Source organism: Alligator mississippiensis, chromosome 10 (assembly GCF_030867095.1).
Source record: "Alligator mississippiensis isolate rAllMis1 chromosome 10, rAllMis1, whole genome shotgun sequence".
Taxonomy (NCBI): domain Eukaryota; kingdom Metazoa; phylum Chordata; order Crocodylia; family Alligatoridae; genus Alligator; species Alligator mississippiensis.
In genome coordinates, this window is record NC_081833.1 from 60,917,140 (window position 1) to 60,939,735 (window position 22,596).

Sequence of the window (22,596 nt, forward strand, 5' to 3'; positions counted from 1 at the left end):
TGAAACTAAACCCAGTGGGCTCTTCACACTTTGAAGCTAATTCTTCCTGACTAAGGGCCAGAATTTCTGAAGTGATCAGTGTGCACTGCTGGAGCCAGATTTTCAAAACTGCTTAACTCCCAGTTCGACTTTAAAAAAAGCAGCTAGATTTTCAGTGATGTTCAGCACCCAGTTGTTCCCATTAGGAACGATGTTTGTGTCACATATGCTGCTTGGGGCCAGATTTTTAAGGAAGTTATTAGGTGTCAAGCACTTCTGAACATCAGGGCCCTTATTCGAGTGCTAAAATGGGAACTGCTGGGTATCCAGGGAATTTAAAAGTCTGGCCCTGCATGTAGCTGATATGCCCCCTTTGCTGTCTGTCAAACTATAAGCTTTTGCTACTCTAATAAAATGAAGTACATATGTATGTAAAACAACATGACTTTTCTAGAAAGTCTGTGTAGTTTTGGCATTGTTTGTCAAAGGGGACAAAAGTGTTTGCTGCATGTGAAAGCTGCTTGGAAAAGATGAAAATATATTACTGCCAATTTTGAAAAAAACCCCCCTGGGCTTCTAATGTATAACTAATCTAACAATCTCTGGAAACTGTTTCTTTTGGAACACAGCAAGATTTATGATGAATGAAAATTAGGAAATTAATCTTATTGTGTTATTCCAAATTTAACTGGTTACACGTGAGGAAAAATAACTAATACTAATGACTCCAAAAGTTATTTAAAAAAAAATAAATCCCTTTTTAATGCTCAAAAAAATTGCCTCAGTGAAAAGGAAATAACTTGAATGACTAGTTAGAAAACAGGGCGAGGTACAATAGGTGCATAAAAAGTATTTAATAAATTCACAAATGGTCTTCTGAAATGCTTCATAAAAGTTATTCAATTGGGAAAATTCCTCATAAAAGCTGTTTAATTGGTTAATGTAAAGTATACCAAAGCACTTCACAGCCCACATATTTAAAATGTGTGGTCCTGTCATAAGAAACTATCTTCTTCCAATTAGCAAGGACAAGACCCACATTTATCCTGAAGTGTCTAATTTCCTACATCTGTAAATGTACAAATGTATAAATTATTTATAAATCATAATCAAGGAAGATACTGTAGAAGATAGCTACAACATCTGCACAGTAACAGCAACTGAATCCCCATTGCTGTGCTATCACTGTCCTAATAAAACATTGGCTGCCTCTGCATAAAATTTAGAGTTGGATTAAGCTGATTTTACAATCCAAAAAAAAAAAAGTTCCTTTATATTTCAAACCCTGGTATTTATAAACCTAAACTAACTGTACACTCAAATTTCCATGCACAGTTGTGTAGGTAGTTTTCTAACTGCACTAATAGGGGGTAACTGTCTGCGCATCCCCAAGCAGGAAAGAAGACATTTAAGACCAGACATCTATTGAGCACATCAGAGATATGCATACATTCCCGTGCATTATAATATGTAAGTGAGTCCTTTCCCAAAATACACAAAGCAAAAGACAACAGTGCTGTAGATTAGAGGGTGGCAATGTTTTGCTGCCTCAGGCCCGAGCTTGTGGCCCAGCTCCTTGCCGCTCGCTGCAAATCTCGGCCCCCTTCCCTGAGAAGAGAACAGCAGGGAGGGCTGTTGAAGAAGGTACTGCAGAGGGGATGGACCACTCAGCGCAGCTCCACATCACAGATCAGGTCGGGCCTCAACACAAGTTGGATCCTGCCCAGGGGCAGTATATAGGTTGCTGATTCCTGCAAATTATATGCTGATTTGAAGGAGCCTACTGAGTCATGTAGAAAGGTATGCGATAGACAGAGACCTGTTGTATTATACCTGACTGAAAAAGCAATTCTGGGGTTTCCTCTGTAATCATTTTCCTCTGTAGAGAACAGAAGGTCTGAAAATTAATTTATAAGGAGATACCCAATACTTCATACTGCTGTTTCCTCCCAATGGTACATAAAATTTAGTTAGCTCTCAATTTTACACACAGGCTTTGCTCTGAGTGCAAATCACTCTGTTGAATTCAATGCAGAACTGAATTCAGTGAAACTATTAATGTGCTTAAAAGTTAAAAATGAGCATAAGTACTTGCAACATTGGGTCTTGGACTTTGCAGACCATGAACAAAACTTGTTTGAGACTGTCCAAATCACTCCTGTTTTGTTGAGCTCCATGCCAATGTGTGGAGAGAAGACATGTCAGAAAAAGGACAAAAGGCCACAATTTATTGAGTTGAATAAGCAGCTGATAAAGCCTTGAACTGAGCAGAGGGACCTCTGTAATTTTTGTTTCTTTACACTTAGAAGCTCAAGCCAATACCGTGTCATCACAGTATTTTTGTGTCAACATTAAGTATATCATACTGTTTAAAATACATCATCATCAAATGTTATATATTTCTTCCCTCTCCTTAAAAGAGAAATCCCAAACAGCAGTAGTATGTGGTCTCACTTATATAATCTGAAACCCTATAATTTGCTCAGAAAGAAGTCAACCAGTTTCCCACCGACATCTCCATATGCATCTCATAGAGCTGTGAAATGTAGTGCTTTCAAGCCAAGCACAAAATATAAGACATTGTAGAATTTCAATTCATAAGATCCCAGCACACAAATACACTGAATACTAAAGTATCTGAGGGCTCTGACATCATAATCCCACCACCGAATACAATTGTTAGTTTGACTGCTATAAAATTACCCCAGAAATTGTGCGATTTGCATCTTTTCTGAGTTTGGGAGATGACAATTTTACAAAAGACAACTATAGCAGAATAAAGATATATTTGTATGACATATTACTGGCATGCAATAATGTGCATACAGTATAGCAGTGGTTCTCAGACTTATTTCAGACTCAAGGTACCCCTCCATAACTTTTGTGAACAGAGTGGCATCCAATTTCAAAAACTAATTTATATACTCCAGTGCATACCTCCTGGCAGAGGGGCCAGGTAGTGGGGTAGGGGATTGTCCAGGCAGGGACAAGCCCAAGCCTGCGCTTATCTGCTTATATCCTCACACCTTGCTTTTTACCAGGGATCCAGGTTTTCCATTTGCTGCTGAAAAACGTGGATTTTCTCCTTTAAAGGTATTTTTAAACAGAGAAAACCAGGATCCATGCCTATCACTTCACAGTGTAAGATACCCTTCAAAGGATCTGGCAGTTCTCAAGGGTACACCTACACACTGGTTGGGAATCACTGCTATATGGCATACTGCTACCTTACAGGCATATAATAATGTGCATGCCATCCATATTAACATTTTGTGTTTCACATTTAGGGGTTCGCAACACAAGCAAAAGTTGAAAAGTTTGGCAATAATTTCAAAAGTTGGCATTTTGAAATTATTGCCAACTATTTTATTTATCATGGTTGCTATTCAACATACATGGTCTGGAAATGTATATCTTTACAGTTGCAGTTTGGCTTTTAAGAACTTTTGCAAACATCTCGTTTTTCAGTAACGTCTCATGGGGGTGGGAAGCTAAAAAGAGAAGAAGAGAAAACCACGGAAAGCCCTGGCGTCCTGAAGTGGGGGGGGGGGGGGAGGTGAGGATTTTCATGGTGGAGTAAGTTGGACCCCCACCCATGCCTCTGATTGACTGAGGGACCCTGGAAACCTTGCACGTCCCCAGAGAGGGATAGTTCCTTGGCCGAGGTAAGGCATAGTTAGTCTCCCACTTTCATATTCAGTGGGAAGATCTCGGCTATATGCCAACTTTATGGAAATGGGAGACTACTCCCTAGCTCGCTCCTGCAGCCATATGGCTGAAGGCAAGAGAAACTTGGAGGCATCTGAACCCCATAGACCCGCACCTCATCTGCATATACATTTTTGGAGCATCCCAGGACTCATGATAAGAACACCTAGTCCAGTCATGAGTGGGGGCTAATTAGCTCTTGGATCCTTTGTATCTGAAGTGTACACACACACACACACACACACACACACACACACACACACACACACACACACACACACACACACACACACACAAGCACTAAGCTGTGGGGCCACCAGGACTTGAAATGCTGTTGACTCTGGTGCGGCACAGCCCAATGAGCTATGTAGTAAATCATAAACCATTGGTTTTGAACTAATACCATGCAGCTTGTACTATATCTAAATAGATGCCAAAATGCTGATTAAAAGTAAGTTTATGGAGTACGTGTGCTAAAACATGCAGTAGTTTAAAAAAACACAGCATGCATCAGTTCTGTGAATGAATGAACTAAGCATATAGATATTATGCACATTGCTCCAGCCATGTTTAATTTTAAGGTTATTGTTTACCAATTTGCTCCTCACTTCCATGTGCTCAAGAAGAGCAGTGTCTATCAGAAAGGAGAAAAGAAAGGGACTGCCAGGGAAAAAAGCTAGGGGGAAGCTACCTGACCTCTAGATTTCTTTTCCCTGCTATAGCTGTGGGAGGGGAACAAATTCAAGGTAAACCTCCAATAATTAGATTCTATACCTGGAAAATTATAACCAATTTATAAATTTTCCATATATAGAATCTAGTTTCCATATATGGAATCCATATATAGAATCTTATTGGAGGGTCATTTTGTAGTCTGGGCTGTCTTCTAGTCAAGTAAATATGGTAGCCAGGTTTCACACTGATTAACTGGTTACTTAAGTATCTCACCTTAATTTTCATTTAATACCTTTTTGTATTTTATTATCCTTATTTCTGTTCATTTGTTTTAGCCCTGCCTTAAGCCATCTACTGTTGATCTTTTAGGAATGAGATGAAGCTGCACATCCCGCTTGCTCTTAAGATCAAGAAAATTCTTCAGTATGCTTCTATTAATTGGGCTGAATATAATGATATATGACAAGCAAAGAGTAAACCAAGAAAGCAAAGCTTCCTGCACAGGAACGGATATATATTCACACCAGAACCCTACTGCCAGTGCCTGTGTAGCACAAACCCATGGTTATACCCTTTCAGTTGCATTAAGAGCTGTGGGATAACTAAGACCTGTGCTCAAGATGGCCCACACATTTACCAACCAATTGTTTTAGGTTCACCTAATTTTTCTTATAAAAATGTGCCCTTCAAATTTGAAATGCACAAATTTGTTTTGTTTAAAGTAAGTATGAAAAGAATAGAGTGAAATATTTTGATAGCAACCAGACTGCCCTAGAGAAAGGCTGGGTTTGGAAAGAGGCCTATGGAAACCAGCTTGCCGCAGCTGCTGTAGCACAGGCACCTACGTCATGTGTTTAGCTCTGAAAGTTTGTGAAGGGTCATGGAGGACACAGGCCCTATTTTTTTTCTATGGCAGCTGCTGGTCAACACACTAGTATGGACAAACATACCCTTTCGCTGCTTGAAATATGGGAGGGAAAACACATCTGCATGATGCTGCAGTGATAGAAGTGAGCTAAACCAGTGGTTCTCAACCTTTTTTGTACTAGGACCCATTTGTAAACATTGATGGCCAGTCCTGACCCAGTGCCCCTCACTCCCAACCTGCTGCCTCCTGCCCCCAGGCCTGAACCCCCCCAGTATTTGGGGGAGAGGGTGGGTGTGGGGGGTTAGGGCAGGTGTGGGGCATGGGGAGCCCCAAGCAGCCCCTTGCAGGCTGCTACTGCCAGCCTGCGAGAGAAAAGCCACCATTTCCCACGTTTCTCCTTCAAAGAAGAATCCATTTTTAAAGTTTCTTGATCCATTTCTAAAGTTTGTTCGTGACCCTTTCATACATTCTTGGGACCCACTTTTAGGTTGTGGCCCATGGTTTGAGAAACGCTGAGCTAAACTGCCTTAACTGGCCCCAGTTACACATGGTTAAAGTTGGAGCAGTTTTGCTGTACTTGTCTGACTATGGAAACATGCAGAAAACTGCAGCTTGTCTTGGTAGTCTTTGTTACCAGAACAACTGTTGTCTGTGTAGACCCCGACTAACTCCCATAATGGCCAGTGTATGTGGTGGACCCAGACTGACCAGAGAAAAAACCTTGTGGGGCAGATATTTGGGAGAGCCTTATCTCCCTCCTTCCTTTTGCAAAATGTCCATCCCCTAAGAAGGCTTCTAGAAAACGTTACAGGGGATCTGTTTACAAACCATGCATTTTTCACAGGGGCATTCACAGGGAAATAATTATTTTCCCCAGGAAGTTCAAGTACCAGGCATTCATACACCTTTGTTGGCTCATTCAGCAACTTATCAGGCTTTCATTTCCCTCCTCAGCTCCTTGTGGAACTAGAATCCAATGGCTCACTTCAAAAAACCATTTCTCTTGAGGCTAATGCTTTCTGATGTAAAGGTCCTGGGTGATAGTCTTGGTATTGAGCAAATCTATAGATAAAATGACGGGAGGGTTTTCCATTCTGACTGCTGCACATTCTCAAACATGCACTTCTGCATACACCATGTTAAGAGTGCTCAGAAGGCATTAGTGTGCATCAATAGAAGTGAAGGGAAGAAGGGATTTCCACCTGCTCAGAGATTTTGCAGGACCCAGGGTCTATGCTTTAGAGTATGCCTTGCACTAAAAAGAGGAGGAACTAAAAGGTCCTGCTGTTCTACATGGGTGCATCCAGGATTGCAGTCATGCAAGAGAAGCTTATTGCACATGTTCCACAATACCACTGAGCTTTCAGCGGCTCCTGCTAGAGCTCTGCATGTGATCTCTGAGCTCACTGGTGCAGGGTCCCTGCTTTCAAGCAGCTCTGGAGCTTGTTGCTTTTCACTCTTTCCATTTCCCCATCCCACAATTCTACATCAGGGAAAGCAGGAGATGGGATGAACAGCAGCAGTGCAGAGCCTTAGGAGCTGCATGGAAGCAGGGACTGCACGTCGCTGCTGGCTGCTCTCCCTCTCCTTTCCCCTGCTGCTGAGCTGGGGAGAGGCAGGGGGAGGAAAGAGTGGGTGAGAGAGGAGGAGGTGGTAAGCAGGCCAGAGGGAAAAAACAAAAAGAAGCAGGGACTCTAGGTAGAGCCTGCGTCAACCAGCAGAGAGCTCTTAGAGCTTACAGCACATGCGGTGCTCCTAGCAGGAGCTGCAGTAACATGTGGAGCTGAGAGCTCACTGCACATGTGGCACAAAGCCACGGGGGAGTGAGACCATGCTGCTGCACCATTCCTGGATCCATCCCTGCTGTTGTGTTAGCACCCCTTTACTCCTCTCCCTTTCATTGACAGCAATGCCTCCAGCTGCCCAGCCTAACTCTGTCCGCCGCTTGTAGCCATGTGTCTCTATTTCCACCTCTATCTCAGGCAATTTTTTTTCTTTTCTCCTCTCTATTTTCTTACTCCAACAATCTTCTCTTTCTCCCCACCAGCATGTTGCCTGGACCTAGGCAAGCCACATTACAACTGTCACCCTAACCATGCTGTGCTCCTTTGTCCCTCCTTCCAGCTTGTTTTCTCTTTCAAGAGTACAGGTTTCCCTCGCTTTATGTGGGTTCTGTACGTGCAAATGCACTCTTATGCAATGACCCTTTTTATACCAAAAATCTGTTATATTCAAGGTAAATTCACTCTTATGCGATTGGTGTGGTGGAAGCCCACAGTCAGCTGCTTTGTGTGGTGCATTGTGGGAGTGATGCGCACCAAAATATAGTCTCCTGTGTGGATCTGTGCTCGTCACTTGTTGTCTGCGACACGTGTTTCTGTAGTTGCTGTCCCCATTATGGTAACATTCACCACCACCCTGTGCTTGCGTGTACTGTCTGCTGTTGGTGAGTACCAGAATTATCTTGTAAAAGTGGTAGAAATGGGTCTGGGGCTCAGTACAGTTGAAGTATCCCTAGCTGTTACATTGTAAGGTGGGTTCCCTTTATGAAAATTCGAGTTATGCGCCATTTTCCAGGAATGCATGTACAGTATAAAGTGAGAAAACCTGTATAAGTTTTGAGTCAGGAAATTACCTGATGTGTTTGTACACACACAGGCCAACCCATTGCAGATGCTACTCCTACATAAATAAATGGAGAAAATGGACCATCTAAAAACAAGAGCACACTACCTTATTCAACTCATCCAAACATTATGAATAGTAAGAATCCCTGCCCGCTCGCATCAGCATGCGTACGAGCAATTTGTTTATTAATTGACATAGTCATTTCATTTGAGAACACTGCATGGAAACCCACATCAGAAAATAAATAAACACAGATCAGTTCATACACTGAAAAGATTCAAATGACTGTGACACTAAGAAATGCCTATTTCATTTTGAAGGGTTAAACTGCAAAGCAATCAGGAATGTATTAGCACTAACCTCTGGGTAGCCTCCAACATCATGCACATCAATTCCAAGTAGATGTCCAAGCCCGTGTGGCATAAATATTGCACCCAGATGAACCTTCACCATGTCATCTACATTGCCTTGCAGAATGCCAATTTTAGTCAGTTCCTCCAGATGGACTCTGTCAGCCAGACGGTGCATATCAGGCCAGGCGACCCCTTAGAGAGCAGAAACAAGTCGCTGAGTTAACTGTTGTTAACAGAGTTAAATGTTTTTTAAGAAAACATTCAGAAAAGAATAAGAAATATGTATATACCTACTGCCCTTTGCTCACTGAATAAACAAAACTGTGGACAGAGCATTCAAGCACAAAAATACTTCAAGTTGAAATGAACTGTATGTGGACATGAAAAAATGGCAGCCTGTGAACAAGAAAATAAGTGCAATATTCTGGAACCGAGACTTGAATAAAATAACCTTGTCTGTGTATGCATTTATGCACGAATGTTAATACGCCTGTGAGTTTTCAGAAGGACCATCTCTGGGTAACACACACCTACTCAATTTGCAATGCTGAATATAAAATATTAATAAGCCTATCACTGCCTAATGGTGAACATGCCCAGTTAAGACATTCAAAACAGCTGCCACTTTTTCTATGTACGTACAAGATTTACAGCTTGTCCCTTTTTAGCAAAAATGTTTTCCAAAAATTAACGGTTCCCTTGTTCTTTTCCCCTGCAAATGGGCTGTGTAAATCTGAAGTCCTCCAGTACTAAAACAGTATTACAAAATACTGCTGGTAACTATAAATAGACTGCCAGGACATATTACATTTCTATTATTTTTGTATGCTGTACTGTTTGACAAACTACTGGGGGGGGGGGGGGGGAAACTCTCCTTTTGTTGGTAACAGAATACTGGCTTAATTAACTCACCAAGGGTCTGAGTCATCATCAGGAAAGCAGCTGCAGAACTAAGACAACTAGGGCTAAGGTGCAGTAAAGAATATTTTCCTTGTTCAAATCTGGCACAATTATACACAAATCAGCAGTGTTTAAGTCCAAAAAACCCCATCAACTTTTGTTTGCTTTACCTCTGTGGAACACAGCTTTGGGGTCTTGTTCACATTAATGTCATGTTATAATTACAGTAGCACTATTTGCTAAATGTATTGGAATTTCCAAGTGTGAAATACATCAGTCCCACAGCAGGGCTCCAATAAAGCTCAGGCTCATTGCACATCTCTAGAATAAAGGTCACAAGCAGAATACAGAGCAGTGGTGAACATGTCTGCAGCCATTGGATCGGTTCACTTTTACAAACTGCTCAGACATGAATCAATACATCTCAAAGTTTCCAATGACATGAACTGCTCAGCTGATTCACTGACCCAACTTAGGTGACACACCAGCTTTTGTGATGAGTGCCTTGTTTTTAGACCTGTGTATGTAGGTAAAAATGCACCTTAAAACATGGCTGTATGTTTGAATCTCTCCATTCACAACATGTTTCTGATTTTCGCTCTTTTAAAATGAATATTTTTCCAATAAGAATAAATACAATTAAATACAAGAATAAATACAATTAAAATTGCTTCTCTTTCTAGAGCTAACTTTAAATTACCAGTGTTTAAAATCTTTCTTCAGGTGTTGTGTTCTTTTCAGGTGTGTTACACTGCAACGCTCAATTCTTTAAGTTGCTCTGGGGTTATTTCATGGTCACTTTATAACAGATTCCATGTCTATTCCATGCTAAACCGCACCACTGTTACCCTCAGATTAGTGCACGGGGTCTGTTTTTCTCTTTACATGGAAACTATAGGAGTATTGGCTTCCTATGTGTAACTCCCAATTTGGCTTCCATGCCAGCCACTCAACTGAAACTACTCTTACCAAAGGTAAGACTAATGACTTCTCCTCAGCTAAAATCCTAGGACAAACAAACACTTCAGTCTTCTGTCCTCCTCAACTCTAACTGCTGCCTAAAATGATCCACTGTGTTCATTTTTTAAAATCACTTGGCCCCTTGGCTCCCATGTCTCTGTCCTCTCTTGGCTCTCCTCCTATGCCTTTTATTGCTCATTCAGTTTGCCCTTCAGTGGTCCCTACTCATCCACCCTACAAAGAGCTCCGTGCTTGGTCCCTTTCCCTTCTTCTGCTTTAACTGTGGATAATTTCATACACACATTCAGCTGCCATCTCCATACAGACAGTGTATTGATCTACCTTTCTTCTATTCCAGATCCATTTCCCCCTGCCCAAACTAAAATGGCAGGCCCGTTTTTCTCTGACATCCAGTCATTGGCTAAAGATCAACAAGACTAAAACAGACTACTTAAATCTTTCTGTTCCCATCTCTCTTCTTGTTCATTATTGATGAGAATGTCTCACTCAATCAAATTCATAGCTTAGGAGTTGTATTTGACTTGGACCCAGATTCAAGCCTTCTTGAAAGTCTAGGTCTAAGTCTCTCAGATTTCTTGCAGTCCTGCAGTGCATCCTTGCCCTCCATCCATAATGCTGAAAGTGTAATCTAGTCTCTTGTTATCTCATGTCTCTTACTTCAGTGTTTCTAAGGCCTTGACAACTGAAATCTCAACTCATTCATATTGATTCATAAAGCTGTTTGACTGCTTTGACCTTATCAGTCCCTCTTTGTACCTCTCTTCTAGCTCCCCCTTCTCTATCACATCAAATGTGCTATACAACCTACACCCCTATACTTACCCTCACTTTCAAGGTGCCACACAGCCTGGTCCCTGCATGATGGGTATAAGTTGACTAAATTTCTCACTTATAAAATATTTGATGTTAGGAAGCCACGATCTTGTGAAAACAAGGCAAGTAGAAATCTCTCTCATATAAGTGTACTAAATATCATGCAAACCTGAGTCCTAATCTCAGTTTCTTTCCTCAGCAGATATAACCTCTTAAATCAAGCTATGACTGTGTCTTGGTGAGGTGGCTAAGCAACTACAAGAATCAAAGTAACATCATTTCAAAGTGACACAGAAAGTTCTAGTGCTACTATGAAATGCGAAATAAAGTTTAATACAGTGAACCACCTTTATTTAAGCCAAATTAAAAAGTGTTTTTCTGTTTAGCTCCAAGTCCAAGTGTTTAGCTCCACGTCGCATCTGAGCCTTATGAAATGCGTTCTGGACCCCCTTTTTTGGTGAGAATGAATTTCATTGTTTATTTCCCTTAGGAATTCTTGGTATTTTATGTTCATCCTTATTTCTCACAAGTATATACTCTTAATTTCTATTCCTGTAACTAGAGATGGAAGACAACCAAAGCTTCAAACCTGAACGCTCCTTAAAGAAAAGATAAAGTTGGATGGACACTGCAGCAGCCTTTGAGAGAGAGGCCAAAGCAATCATAGTATTCAGAACTGAGAGTGAAAAAACAAAAAAGAATGTGAACCATTCCTGACTGCCCCAACCAATTTTGTGTTAGTTTTGTCACATGAGAGAAACATTACAGATTCAGTTCTCCGAATCATACTCCTATAGCTATAAACAGTACTTGCAAAGCACTGGATATAGGAAAATCAAAGTACTGCCAAAGGCACAGTTTTAAATGCTACATGCATAATTTTGCCAGCAGATAAGTAGTAAAATATAAATGTTCAAAAAACGTGAAGACGAGTGGGTTTGCTTGTTCACGTAGGCTCTGTTTGCCATTATGGTGCTTGTCCTTTCTATTTTGTTTGATACACCTGAAGCCCCTGTTTGATGCTGTTGCCTGAAAAGTCATAATATAAAATCTATGTTTCATGTTGTAAAATATTTTAAATTATTTTAATAAAGTGGTTCTTTTACCCGTTAAATATCTATTTTCTTGAGAGACAGGAAAGTTTTAAGACCTTTGCTGTCTATTGCACAGCATAACCTATGCATGAATTACTGGCGTAGTAAGGTCAAATACTAGTATTTTTGAGCCAAAGGGAGACACTTGACTAAGTAGAATGAACTTGCTGCTCTTGGATTAAAAAAATGCTGAAGTCACCGTCTTGCTAGATATGAACTGATTGTCATGCTGGAGATAAGCTTTGCTAATATGGTGCAAACAGATTTTTTTAAACAGGAATTTGATAAAGGATAGTGGATCTATTTTTAAGTTCTTAGCATTAATTTTGTTGAAACACCTGAGCATGCAGTCTACTCAAGGAAGAAGGCAAAAGTACAAATTCAAGCCTGAGAGAACAGAAATGCATGTATAAGTTTGTACTTCTAGATTATGATAAACACTGAAAACATGCATTCCACAAAGGCATGTGAATGCAGATATAACTGTTCAGTCAAAATAGGATTGTATTTGTTTCTTTATAATATCATCATCTGTACAAATCTGGGCTTCTGAGTGACTAGGTAACATATGGGTCCTTACAATACTTTTTGTTAATGAGCAGATACACCTGAAGCCCCTGGCCTTCATGTACAGAAGCTGTCAACTCTTCCTGTTACATACGCACTCTTGCCTGTAACCTTTTTTCACATTACAGCAGTATGACAACAGGCTAGGGGAAGGGCCAGCAACCTACAGCCAGTGAAACCATTCAATCTGGCTAAGGAGCAGAGGTAATTTCTGGCAGTGTGGGCTTTGCGTGCATTGTGCTGTGGCCAGGCAGTGGGCCACTTCACCCTTGCCACCTCATGGCTGGGCAATGGGAAAAGTGATGGCACTGGCGGCCGGAAATTAGTGCCAGCCCACTGTGGACCCAAGCTAGGTTATTCCAGCCTGCTTCTCAAAAATACTGCTGACCCTTCGTCTAGGGGAATGGGCAGACATACATTTTAGCTGCTTTAAAAGTGGAGGGGAAACTGCTTCTTGGGAGCATTCATCAGGTGTTATGACCTCTGTATGACCTTGTAGTTATTCAAGTGAGTTAAATCACCCCAGTTTTGACCCTTTTTGAAGCAGGGATACAGTTGGAGCGGTTTTACTGCTCCTGTATTGCCACAGGATGATGCAGACGAAACAGCTGGAGATATATGCATCTCGCAACATTTAGAAAAGCAGGGAGACATCTACATTCTGCTCAGATAGATCCTGGGAAATTTTGAACTAAGAAATATCCCTAAATTAAAAATAAATAAAAGGTGCCTCTCCAACTTGCAGTAGCTGTGGAGCTCTCTAACTGCTTCTGTATGTGGTTCAGGGACATTCAGTCCAACTAGATAAATACCCAGGTGTAACAAAACCCCAAAGGAGAACGAAAAACTTCTGGATAGAAAATCATTCACCAAAGCTATTTGATGTTCATGCAGCTCAATTGTTCTGATTAACTGTTGTCATGGTAGACAGCTTTCTGAAATGCTCTGAACTGCTAAACGTATAATTTTCTAAAGCAAAAAAACAAAGGCAGTATTTTTTTAACTATATACAAGAAGAGCCTACCACAATACTTACACTTATTAGTGGAAATATAATAGTGAAATAACTGTTGATTATATTGCAATACTATGTTATATTAGCTTTACACTCACCAGTCACTCACTAAAACATTTAACTGATTTTTATTATTCAGAGCTATTATTTTTCAGCTGGTGAGAAGTATATAGTCATTGCCAACATGCTTTTTTGTGTAGAAAGATTAGTTCAATTATTATCTTTAAACCAATTTATAAGCTAATTATACCCCACTGACAGATTGGGTTTAAAAAGCTAGATTGGGTGTCCTTGGACTTTGAAAGCTAGTACCAAGAGAAGTCTGCACTCAGGAAAATCTGCTGATGATGTGTCTGCTCCATTCTTCATTCACTGCCAAACGAGATACTGTGTAATGCAGGTCAGTGAACCAATGACTGAGCTCCTCACTATAGTCCAGTTACCAAGGCTCATTAAATTCTGATTGGTTTGCTGCCATCCAGGATGTGCATTGGCAAGAGGCCAGGATAGAAAACACCTTTTACAGTGAACCATGTTATCATATTATGGTGAAACATGCAATAGAACTATAAAAGAGCGTTAAAGAGGCACACTGAATGGCATAATAATGACCAGACTGGTAACAGTGTGTGACAGGACATGAATAGAAAAAAAGATTTTTTGAGGCAGCTACTATGCTGACAGTATAACACACTTGTATGCGAGTGAGTTAGAAGGTGTTTAAAAATGGCATAATCAGTAGAATTAACACATCTAACCCCTCCCCCGGTATAATGTATTTAAAAAAAAACAACTTATGGCAATAACCTGAAATTCAATGTTGTGTTTAAATGTTATAGTGACAGGTGCAAATAGACAAAATAAATAGTCTGAGCTTTTTGAAAATTATTTATAATTCTCCATTTCCCAAACTCATTAGTAATCTTGTTATTCACTTGAATTTTGGAAAGCTTAAAGGACGGGTTCCCAAAGTGTGCCCTGCAGGCCAAATGCAGCCCGCAAGCCACTCTGATAAGGCCAACTATCCAAGACTGCCCCTTTGACCAGCCCTTGAGGACCAAAACTTTGGGAACCATGGTTTCAAAACATTATATGAAGAGGCCACTGACTTGGGGTGAAAAAAAAACTGGGGGTCAGGGAAAGGAAAACATTGAATTTAATGCAACTGGAAATAAGATAAAATCCCTAACATTTCATGAGATATATTTTGCAAGTGACAGTTCTAAAAGGCAGGATCCCTGTTACTCTTCTTAAAGGAGGACCGCAGAAAAATACCACACTAGAGTTGTTCTTAAGCCACTGTTCCTTTACTTATCTGTTCATTCAAGTAATTTGAGATTATTCCCAGATGTTTATAGCCTGGTATAACTTGTAATGAAGGTACAGTAGCACACACAAATAATTTGTGATTAGTGTTTGATGATTAGTCACTTCTTGCTGAAAAGCTTTCTCCACAGGACTCCAACAGCAATTTTTTTGGCTGCTAGTTATGCTGTTTTGTGGTTATACTATGATAATCACTAAACCACAAATGGTTCAAGTTTGGGGGGTTTTTTGCACAGTGCAACTGTCACAATACTTACAAAAATACTGTGGTAAAGTTATGCCAATTTCTCTCCAAATTGCATTAAGGCTGGGCAATATTTAATTTCTAAGCATATGCAAACAAAGGCAAAAGGTCCAACAGCCCAGCAGTGTCACTAAAATGCAGACAAACTATGCAATCCTTGTCTCGGTTAGGGAATCCTGGAACATGCCAAGATATGCCAGACACATAACAAACACAGCAGACATGAAAGCCAAAAGGTCCCTAAAAATGCTTACCATATCCACTTTGAAAGTTTATACAGGATGATTATGCTCATTACAAGAAGGAAAACTGTCATAATCTAAATTTGTATAGCTCCCTCCTAGCCCACCAGCAACTATTTTTATATTCAGTTTTCTAGCTAAGAAGTGCCATACTTGGTCAGACCAAGGGTCCTCCTAGCCTAGTATCCGGTCTCCATCAGTGGTAGGAATGGATGCTGTACAGGGACAGCATTGAATCATATATCTGGAGTGATCTATTCCCTATTCATTACCATCCCTGGTATCCATCATCACTGGCTTGGAGATGCCAGAGGAAAAATCTCCTATTAAAACTATTAAACAAAATAGTTGATCTATCGTGTACAAATCTGTCTAGTCCCTTTTTGAACCTGGCTGTACTATCTGCCTCTACGGCCTCCTGTTAAAGTGAGTTCCAGAATTTAAATAGTAAAAAAGAACTTTCTTCTGTTTTAAATCTTCTCTTCATTTTAGTGGGTGCCCTTTAATTTTACTATTTTGAAACTTGGTGAATAACAGTCCCTTAGTTACTTTGTCCATGCTCTCCACAAATTTTTAGTTATCTATTATATCTCCCCTCAGCTTTCTCCTTTCCATACTAAAGAACCCTCTTGGTATGGCAACTGCTCCATACTCCTGATCATTTTGGTTGTCCTTCTCTGTACTTTTTCTAATTCTACTACATCCTTTTTGCAATGTGGAGACTAGAACTGTACAGCGGCATGAAGGGATCTCCATTTTGTTTTCAATTCCCTCCTTAATGATATCCAATGTCTTATGGTCTTTTTGGTTGCCATTGCACATTGAGTGGATGTTTGTAGAGAACTTTTTACAATGACTTCAAATTCTCTTTGCTCAGTCATAATAGCTAGTTTGGAACCCAGCATTGTGGATGTATAGTTGAGGTTATTTATCCCCCCAAGTGCATTACTTTACACTTAGTGACATTGAAGTTCATCTGCCAATTCTTTTGCCCACTCACTCACCTTGGTCAGATATTTCTGCAGCTCTTCTCTGTCAGATTGGGATTTGATTACCCAAAACAATTTAGTATCATCTGCAAGATTGGCTATTTCATCATGTATGCCATTTCCAGGTCAATAATGAAAATGTTGAACGAAACTGGGCCCAGGACAGGTCTCTGTGGGGCCCTACTTTTGACCTCCCTCTACCCTGAAAAGTGACCATTTAGATGTATCCTTTATTTCTTATCTTTTAACCACCTCTCATTCAAAAAATAAACCATCCCTCCAACACTTGTGGCAACTCAATTTTTTTTAAAGTCTTTGGTGAGGAACCTTGTCAAAAGCTTTTTGAAAATCCAAATAAATCACATCACATGGCTCCCCCTTGGGTTCCCAGATGATAATAAATTACAATAATCACCTAAAAATAAGCAATAAATAGATATTTATATACTTAAACTTAAGCACATGAATTCGCTCAAGCATCATGTTACTCTATCTATAGCATTATGTTGTTCTATCGACCTTAAAGACCAGAATGGCTTTTTTTCTGAAGCTCCCTGTTCTGTAGATTTGGTAACGCTTTGTGTTAGTTTTGTGCCTGATGCTGCAGCAGTCACTGTATACATGGGTCAACTTCGGTGTATTAGTTACATACAACAGAAAGAACAGTGCCCAGAGGGGTTTGCAGTGCAAGACTCGATCTGAAATCTTGCATTGCAACAGATTATTTCTTCCACTGAGGGACTGAAGGATCTGCTGAATTTGACAGAAAACACTGCTCTTTTCTTCCACCTCCTCATATAACCTAATTCTGGAAAATTAGGCTGTGTAATTAATGCCATTTTTACATCAGAACAATAGGACCTGTATTCATTCACAAACTTTTAATGATTTTAAAAATCCTTTAAATTACCCATTCACTATTTACTGTCACTTGCTCTGAAACCTTATAGCATCATCTGCCTCCTACTTCTCCAGCTCCCCTTCCTTGGCAAAGAGTTTATACTGCTGAACAGTAATAATTGAAGTTACAATATCAGGCTCCAACACCTTTCATGGGTCACTCACAGAAAACTGGCACTTCTGGTGATCAGAGGGCTACTAGTTTAAGAATACTGTATTAATGCTATCCTACCAGCAGGGAGAGAGAGAGAGACAACTCACCAGGGAACAGACTATATCAGGGCTGTCCGACTTCTAAGTGGTCAGGGGATGCACACCACATGGGCTGCACAAGTGAGGGCTGACAGCCCCATGAGGCCGCAGACTGAAAGGCCCACCCCCCACCCCTTTCAACATGCCCCAGAACCCCACATCACCCGAATCGTCCCAGTCACAGGTTCCCCCACTGCACTGCACCTTTCAGGCACCCTGGGCCATGGGCTTCCCTAGTGCTATGGACTGAGTTGTGCTGTACTCCCCCCCGCCACTCCTTGGGCAGGGAAGGGGAAGTCAGAGGGGAAGGGAGCCCAGAAACCCTGACTGGAAGCTGGTGGTCCACAATTTAACTTGAGGCAGCCGTGGACTATATATAGCTGCTTCTGTATGTGCCGTATTTACTTGAATATATGATGACCCACTCAATAATTAGATTCTGGATACAGAAAATTTATAATTTTGTTATAATTTTCCAGGTATAGAATTTAAGTGTTGGGGGGTTGTCTCGACTCCCTGCCCCACTGCTACAGCAGGGAAAGCAGTGGCTGGAAGGCGTTGGGTGGCCCCCTTCACCTCTGCTCCCCCCCCCTTCCTCTCCCCTGCAGCCTTCCTGCTCCCCTGCCCCCTTCCACCTCACAGCCTCTGTCCCTCCCCCCACTCCCTACCTCTGCCCTCCTACTCCCCGCATTCTCTGCCTCTTCCCTACCAACTCCCCAATCTCTGCCTCTTCCCCTCTTCCCCCGCAGACACTGCTCAGGCTGCTCTGTCCCAGAGCATAGTATATGGAAACTCATCCCTTACCCAGCCATGCAGTGGTGTCAGTGCTACTGATGGGCAAGGAAGGCAATGCAGCAGTGTGGATGCGGATGACTGGGCAGGCAGGGGTGGGAGTTTATGTGCTCCCCAATTGGGAGAGACACCAGCCCGAGCTGGAGCAAAGCTGCGAACTTGAGAACAAGGGGGAGGGAAGGGGGTGGGTGGCAGAAACTGCAGAGAGTAAGTGAAAGGAAAGAGCTGTAGTGTGTCTGACTCAGGCCCCAACCCTGACTCAGGGCCAGAGTCAGAGCTACCGCAGCCACCTGCACCTCCCCACGCAAACATAAGATGAGGGGTTTTTTCCTCCATGTTTATTGGGGGTGGAGGGAAACCTTGTCTTACATTCAAGTAAATATGCTATTGACAAAACGCACATTCCATGAGTTTTTAACCCAATAGCACAGTCCAACATAGGCAGATGTTGTCTTGTAATTTATTAGGATTCATAAATATCAGCACTAGTTATAATATGCCCTTGAAGGCACTGATTCTTTAGGAGAATCAATACAAAATCCTCAATTTAAGTCGTTAATGTTCTAGGTCTAAGAAATATTCTCTTGTTTGAAATATCACAGCGGACTACCGTTTTGCACACCTTCACAAGGATATATGAAAATCTGATCTGGAATAATTCTGTATTGATAACACTATGACTTCCCAGCTCCTCTGCATGGCTATTGTCAAAAGATCCAATTTAGGGCATGAAAAAACTATGGTGGTTCTTTAAAAAAAACTTATTTAAAATAATGTCCTTAAATAGCACAACTAAAACATGCTAGCATGCACATATAATGTGGTGCAATTCTGGACTATCCAAAATATAAGTTAATTAATATAATTAGGAAAAAAATGTATCAAGTAGTGAATGAGAGAAACATTAATAAGCGTAATTTGGAGAGAATAGCATTTATGAATAAGGAGGTTTCCTAACCTAGGATATTTTTTGTGAATATAATTTGTTCCTTTATAGCAGAGTACATACAATGATAAACATGGTTCCACAAGAAAATATATAGTATATAAATATAATAATGAACTCTTGTGAAATATAGAGCCTCGCGCTTCAGGAGAAGAGTTTAATAAGCAATCTTTGACCCTGCAATTGCCAAATTTGCACATTCCCCAGAGTGAATGTGGTCAAGTTAATAACATGGAGAAAAAGCCATCAATAATATAATATGCTACATCAAATTCTGTAACTATTAATGCCTGCTAACAAGTCCTTAAACTATTTAGATTAAGTCCTGGTCTTATTACTATCTATACTGAACAAAATTCTCCACTCTTCTTCTTTTGGAGCATACTTGAATTAAAAACAGACAAGAAAAAAGGAAACCGCATTGACACGTCAAAATAATCAAGTTGATTTTTACAGTAAAAAGCATTTTCTATACAGCTTTGTATAACACAGGGCTTACTGTTCACAAGAGCACTTAACAGCCTCCAGAGGGCCATAGGAATCACATGCCCTACTATTCGGTCACAAAACCCAGGCAAGAATCCACGTCCAACAAATACGACCCACGCCCTTTCAGTTCCTTATCTCCACTTCAGACCTGAGCTTCTAAGCAGGGAGGAAGCTAAGTGGAATAAGAAGGGGAAGTGATTGCAGGGAAAGGAAGGGGAGAGGTATTTTGTTGAGTCATTATTGAGAAAAATATTGCCTGGAATATGTGTGTCCTGCCAGTTAAACAGTTTTTAAAGAACTGCTTTCTTGAAATTAGTAGTACCAAGTGATTTCTGAATGTGTCAAAAGGCTCCAAGCATCTGCTCTAAAGCTTTCAGATAAGGGCACACTATAGCATGAACTGCTGCATTAAAGACGTAGTGAGACAGGAAAGAAGGGTGGGAGTGGAAGATAAAATTAGACCCAGTTGGGGACATGCTTGCCCCTACACATCTTCCCCTCTGGACGAGAAACTTTGCAGGAAGCCCAGCCTCCTCTAACACACTCTAGACAACCTGGAACCCAGGAAGGCAGTTGCAGAGATGAACCAACCAGATACTCCCAGCCAGCTGGAACAGCTACAGCAATGACCAATGCACCACATGAACACGCTCTGGCTTCAAGGCTTTCCATCAGAGATCCTTTAGTGGGCAAACCCCCTCCGGGTGAAAGAACCTTTCATAAGTTTAGTTAATGAGATCCATTTAGTTCCAACTGAGATCTCAAGGAGCCCTTTCCAACTGAATCTTTAAAAAAAGCTATCTAAAATGAGATAGTAAACATCCAACATGTGGAACTCCTTGCCACATCCAACACAACTGGGGTCCAAGATGAAGTAGAGCCACTGGACATTTTTTAGAAAGGATACAGTGGGATTCTCCAGATGCCCCAGGCAGGCACTCCTGCGCACCCAGGATGGGCCCCTCAGGCCCTGGAAGCACCTTCCCAGCTTTCCCCTCTTAGAGAAATGCACCCCTGGGAATCTCCATGGTGTGTCCCTGTAAGCAGGGGACACACTACCCATTGTCCTGCCCACTGATCAACCTGGCACAACTAATCCACTTCATGTGGTGATGTCTATTTATAGCCTGTGTCTTAATCTCAGCTTCCCTTCATATCCACCTTTTCCTTCTACTGTGTTCTCCCATCCAGCTTTGCCCATCTTAAGTAAACTCACCTTAAAATAATAAAAACTGAGATGACCTTTGATGTCATCACACTGGTCACTCTTCTGCTCTGTTACACCCTTTACTTTTCCCCTATTTTCATTTTGTCTTTTTTGGTTGCAAGTTTTTCAGGGCAGAGACTGTCTACTACTTTGTGACTGTAGGGAACCTAGCACAAGGGAGCCCCATTCTTCCATCTTTAGGCATTACTATAATACATAGGATTAATAATTAAAGTTGATTAGGGGCCTTCATGGGGTTACATGTTTTGAATGCAGTGTTTTGCCTTCTGAAAGAAGGAATGTGCCCACATTGTCTGTTCAGGAATTACACAGCAGTCATATTGCCTATGACAATTTGTAATGAAAAGATAATCCCTTTCAGCCATGAAAAAGGGTTCGAGAATCAAGTGAATGGACCTTCAGCTCTTGAGGTCACACAGAGCTTTCTTGAAAGATTATATAAGGTCAAAGTACTAAATAAATTCCCTGACCTAGAGTGAAAATCTCAGTGCCTATTTGTTACTGAAGGTCTGATTGTGAGAGGTATTCCTTTCAAGACATTCCCCAACAGCTCCCATCATAAAAGAGTCAGACTTGCTGAGGAAGAGATATTCCCAAGTCCACTTGGATAGTTAAAAGAAAGGTGTCTCAGATAGACAATTTAGACTCAAAGGATAGGCATGCACCCCTAAATGTCAACTCCAACTTTCAAAAAGTCCAGACATGCAAATGCTATGCTGTAGCTCTGTAAAAACAATGTCATTTAGGAGAAAAGTTTTCACATTGCATGTAAAATGGCTTGGTGAACAACAACTTCTGAGCATATTTGGAACAATTTCATATTTCTCATATGTTATTGAAACAAACAACATCAATCAACAAATACTCCCAGCTGTCCAGCTGATGTCTGCCTGCAATTTCAGTTCACTGGGGACTTGGGATATAAAAGCTTGTTAAATTATATAAATGTAGAGATAGGGAACTGAAGAGTTGCCAGGTTGGCCTTACTTAGCTTTTCCTTTTAGTTCAGTAGACAAAGAGGTCTTTTTTAAATTGGAATTTAGGAAAATGGACCTTTTTGAAAAAGGCGTTTCAGTCCCTTCAGGTAATACAGTAATCAGGAAACTAAAATTTAGAGCTGGATGGAGATAAAAACAGCAGTAATTTTTTTTTAAATGCACAAATCTGAACATAAATGCTTGGGATGCTATACAAAGCAGTTTTTTTCCCCACTGACCTTACTGCAGATTCAACATCAAAGTGATGACAATGAAAAGTATATTGTATATCCCATTACCTAGAACAATGGTTCTCAACCTCTTATAGACTCAAGACACCCTTTCATTAGAAGCTAGGCATCTCTCAGAAAATGCCAGCTCTTAGTTTTCACTATGAAAAAAATAAGAGCAATTCTTTTGTTGCCAAGAACTGACATAAGGGTTTCAATAGGTCAGAAAGTTTTGAACACACTGCAGATTCCTGTTCTAAATCTGGGCTTATCTTGTGAATTTGTGTAGGTGTTTGCATACTTCACAGTGATAGTCCTTAAAAGGATCTTATAGCACCACAGAGCGTCGTGCCAACTTGGTTGAGAATCACTGATCTAGAACAGGTGTGCTCAACCTCTG

The 22,596-nt window shown here is 40.8% G+C and overlaps 1 protein-coding gene across 3 annotated transcripts in view; it reads right to left on the bottom strand.

Moving 5' to 3' along the window:
* Positions 1 to 22,596, bottom strand: part of PEPD (peptidase D) — a 219,259-nt gene that overhangs the window by 19,679 nt on the left and 176,984 nt on the right. For all 3 annotated transcript variants that reach the window (XM_019492941.2, XM_006274303.4, XM_019492940.1), the window contains one exon: positions 8,219 to 8,403. In XM_019492941.2, the coding sequence (XP_019348486.1) occupies positions 8,219 to 8,403 (185 nt within the window). The remainder of the gene's footprint in view (positions 1 to 8,218; positions 8,404 to 22,596) is intronic.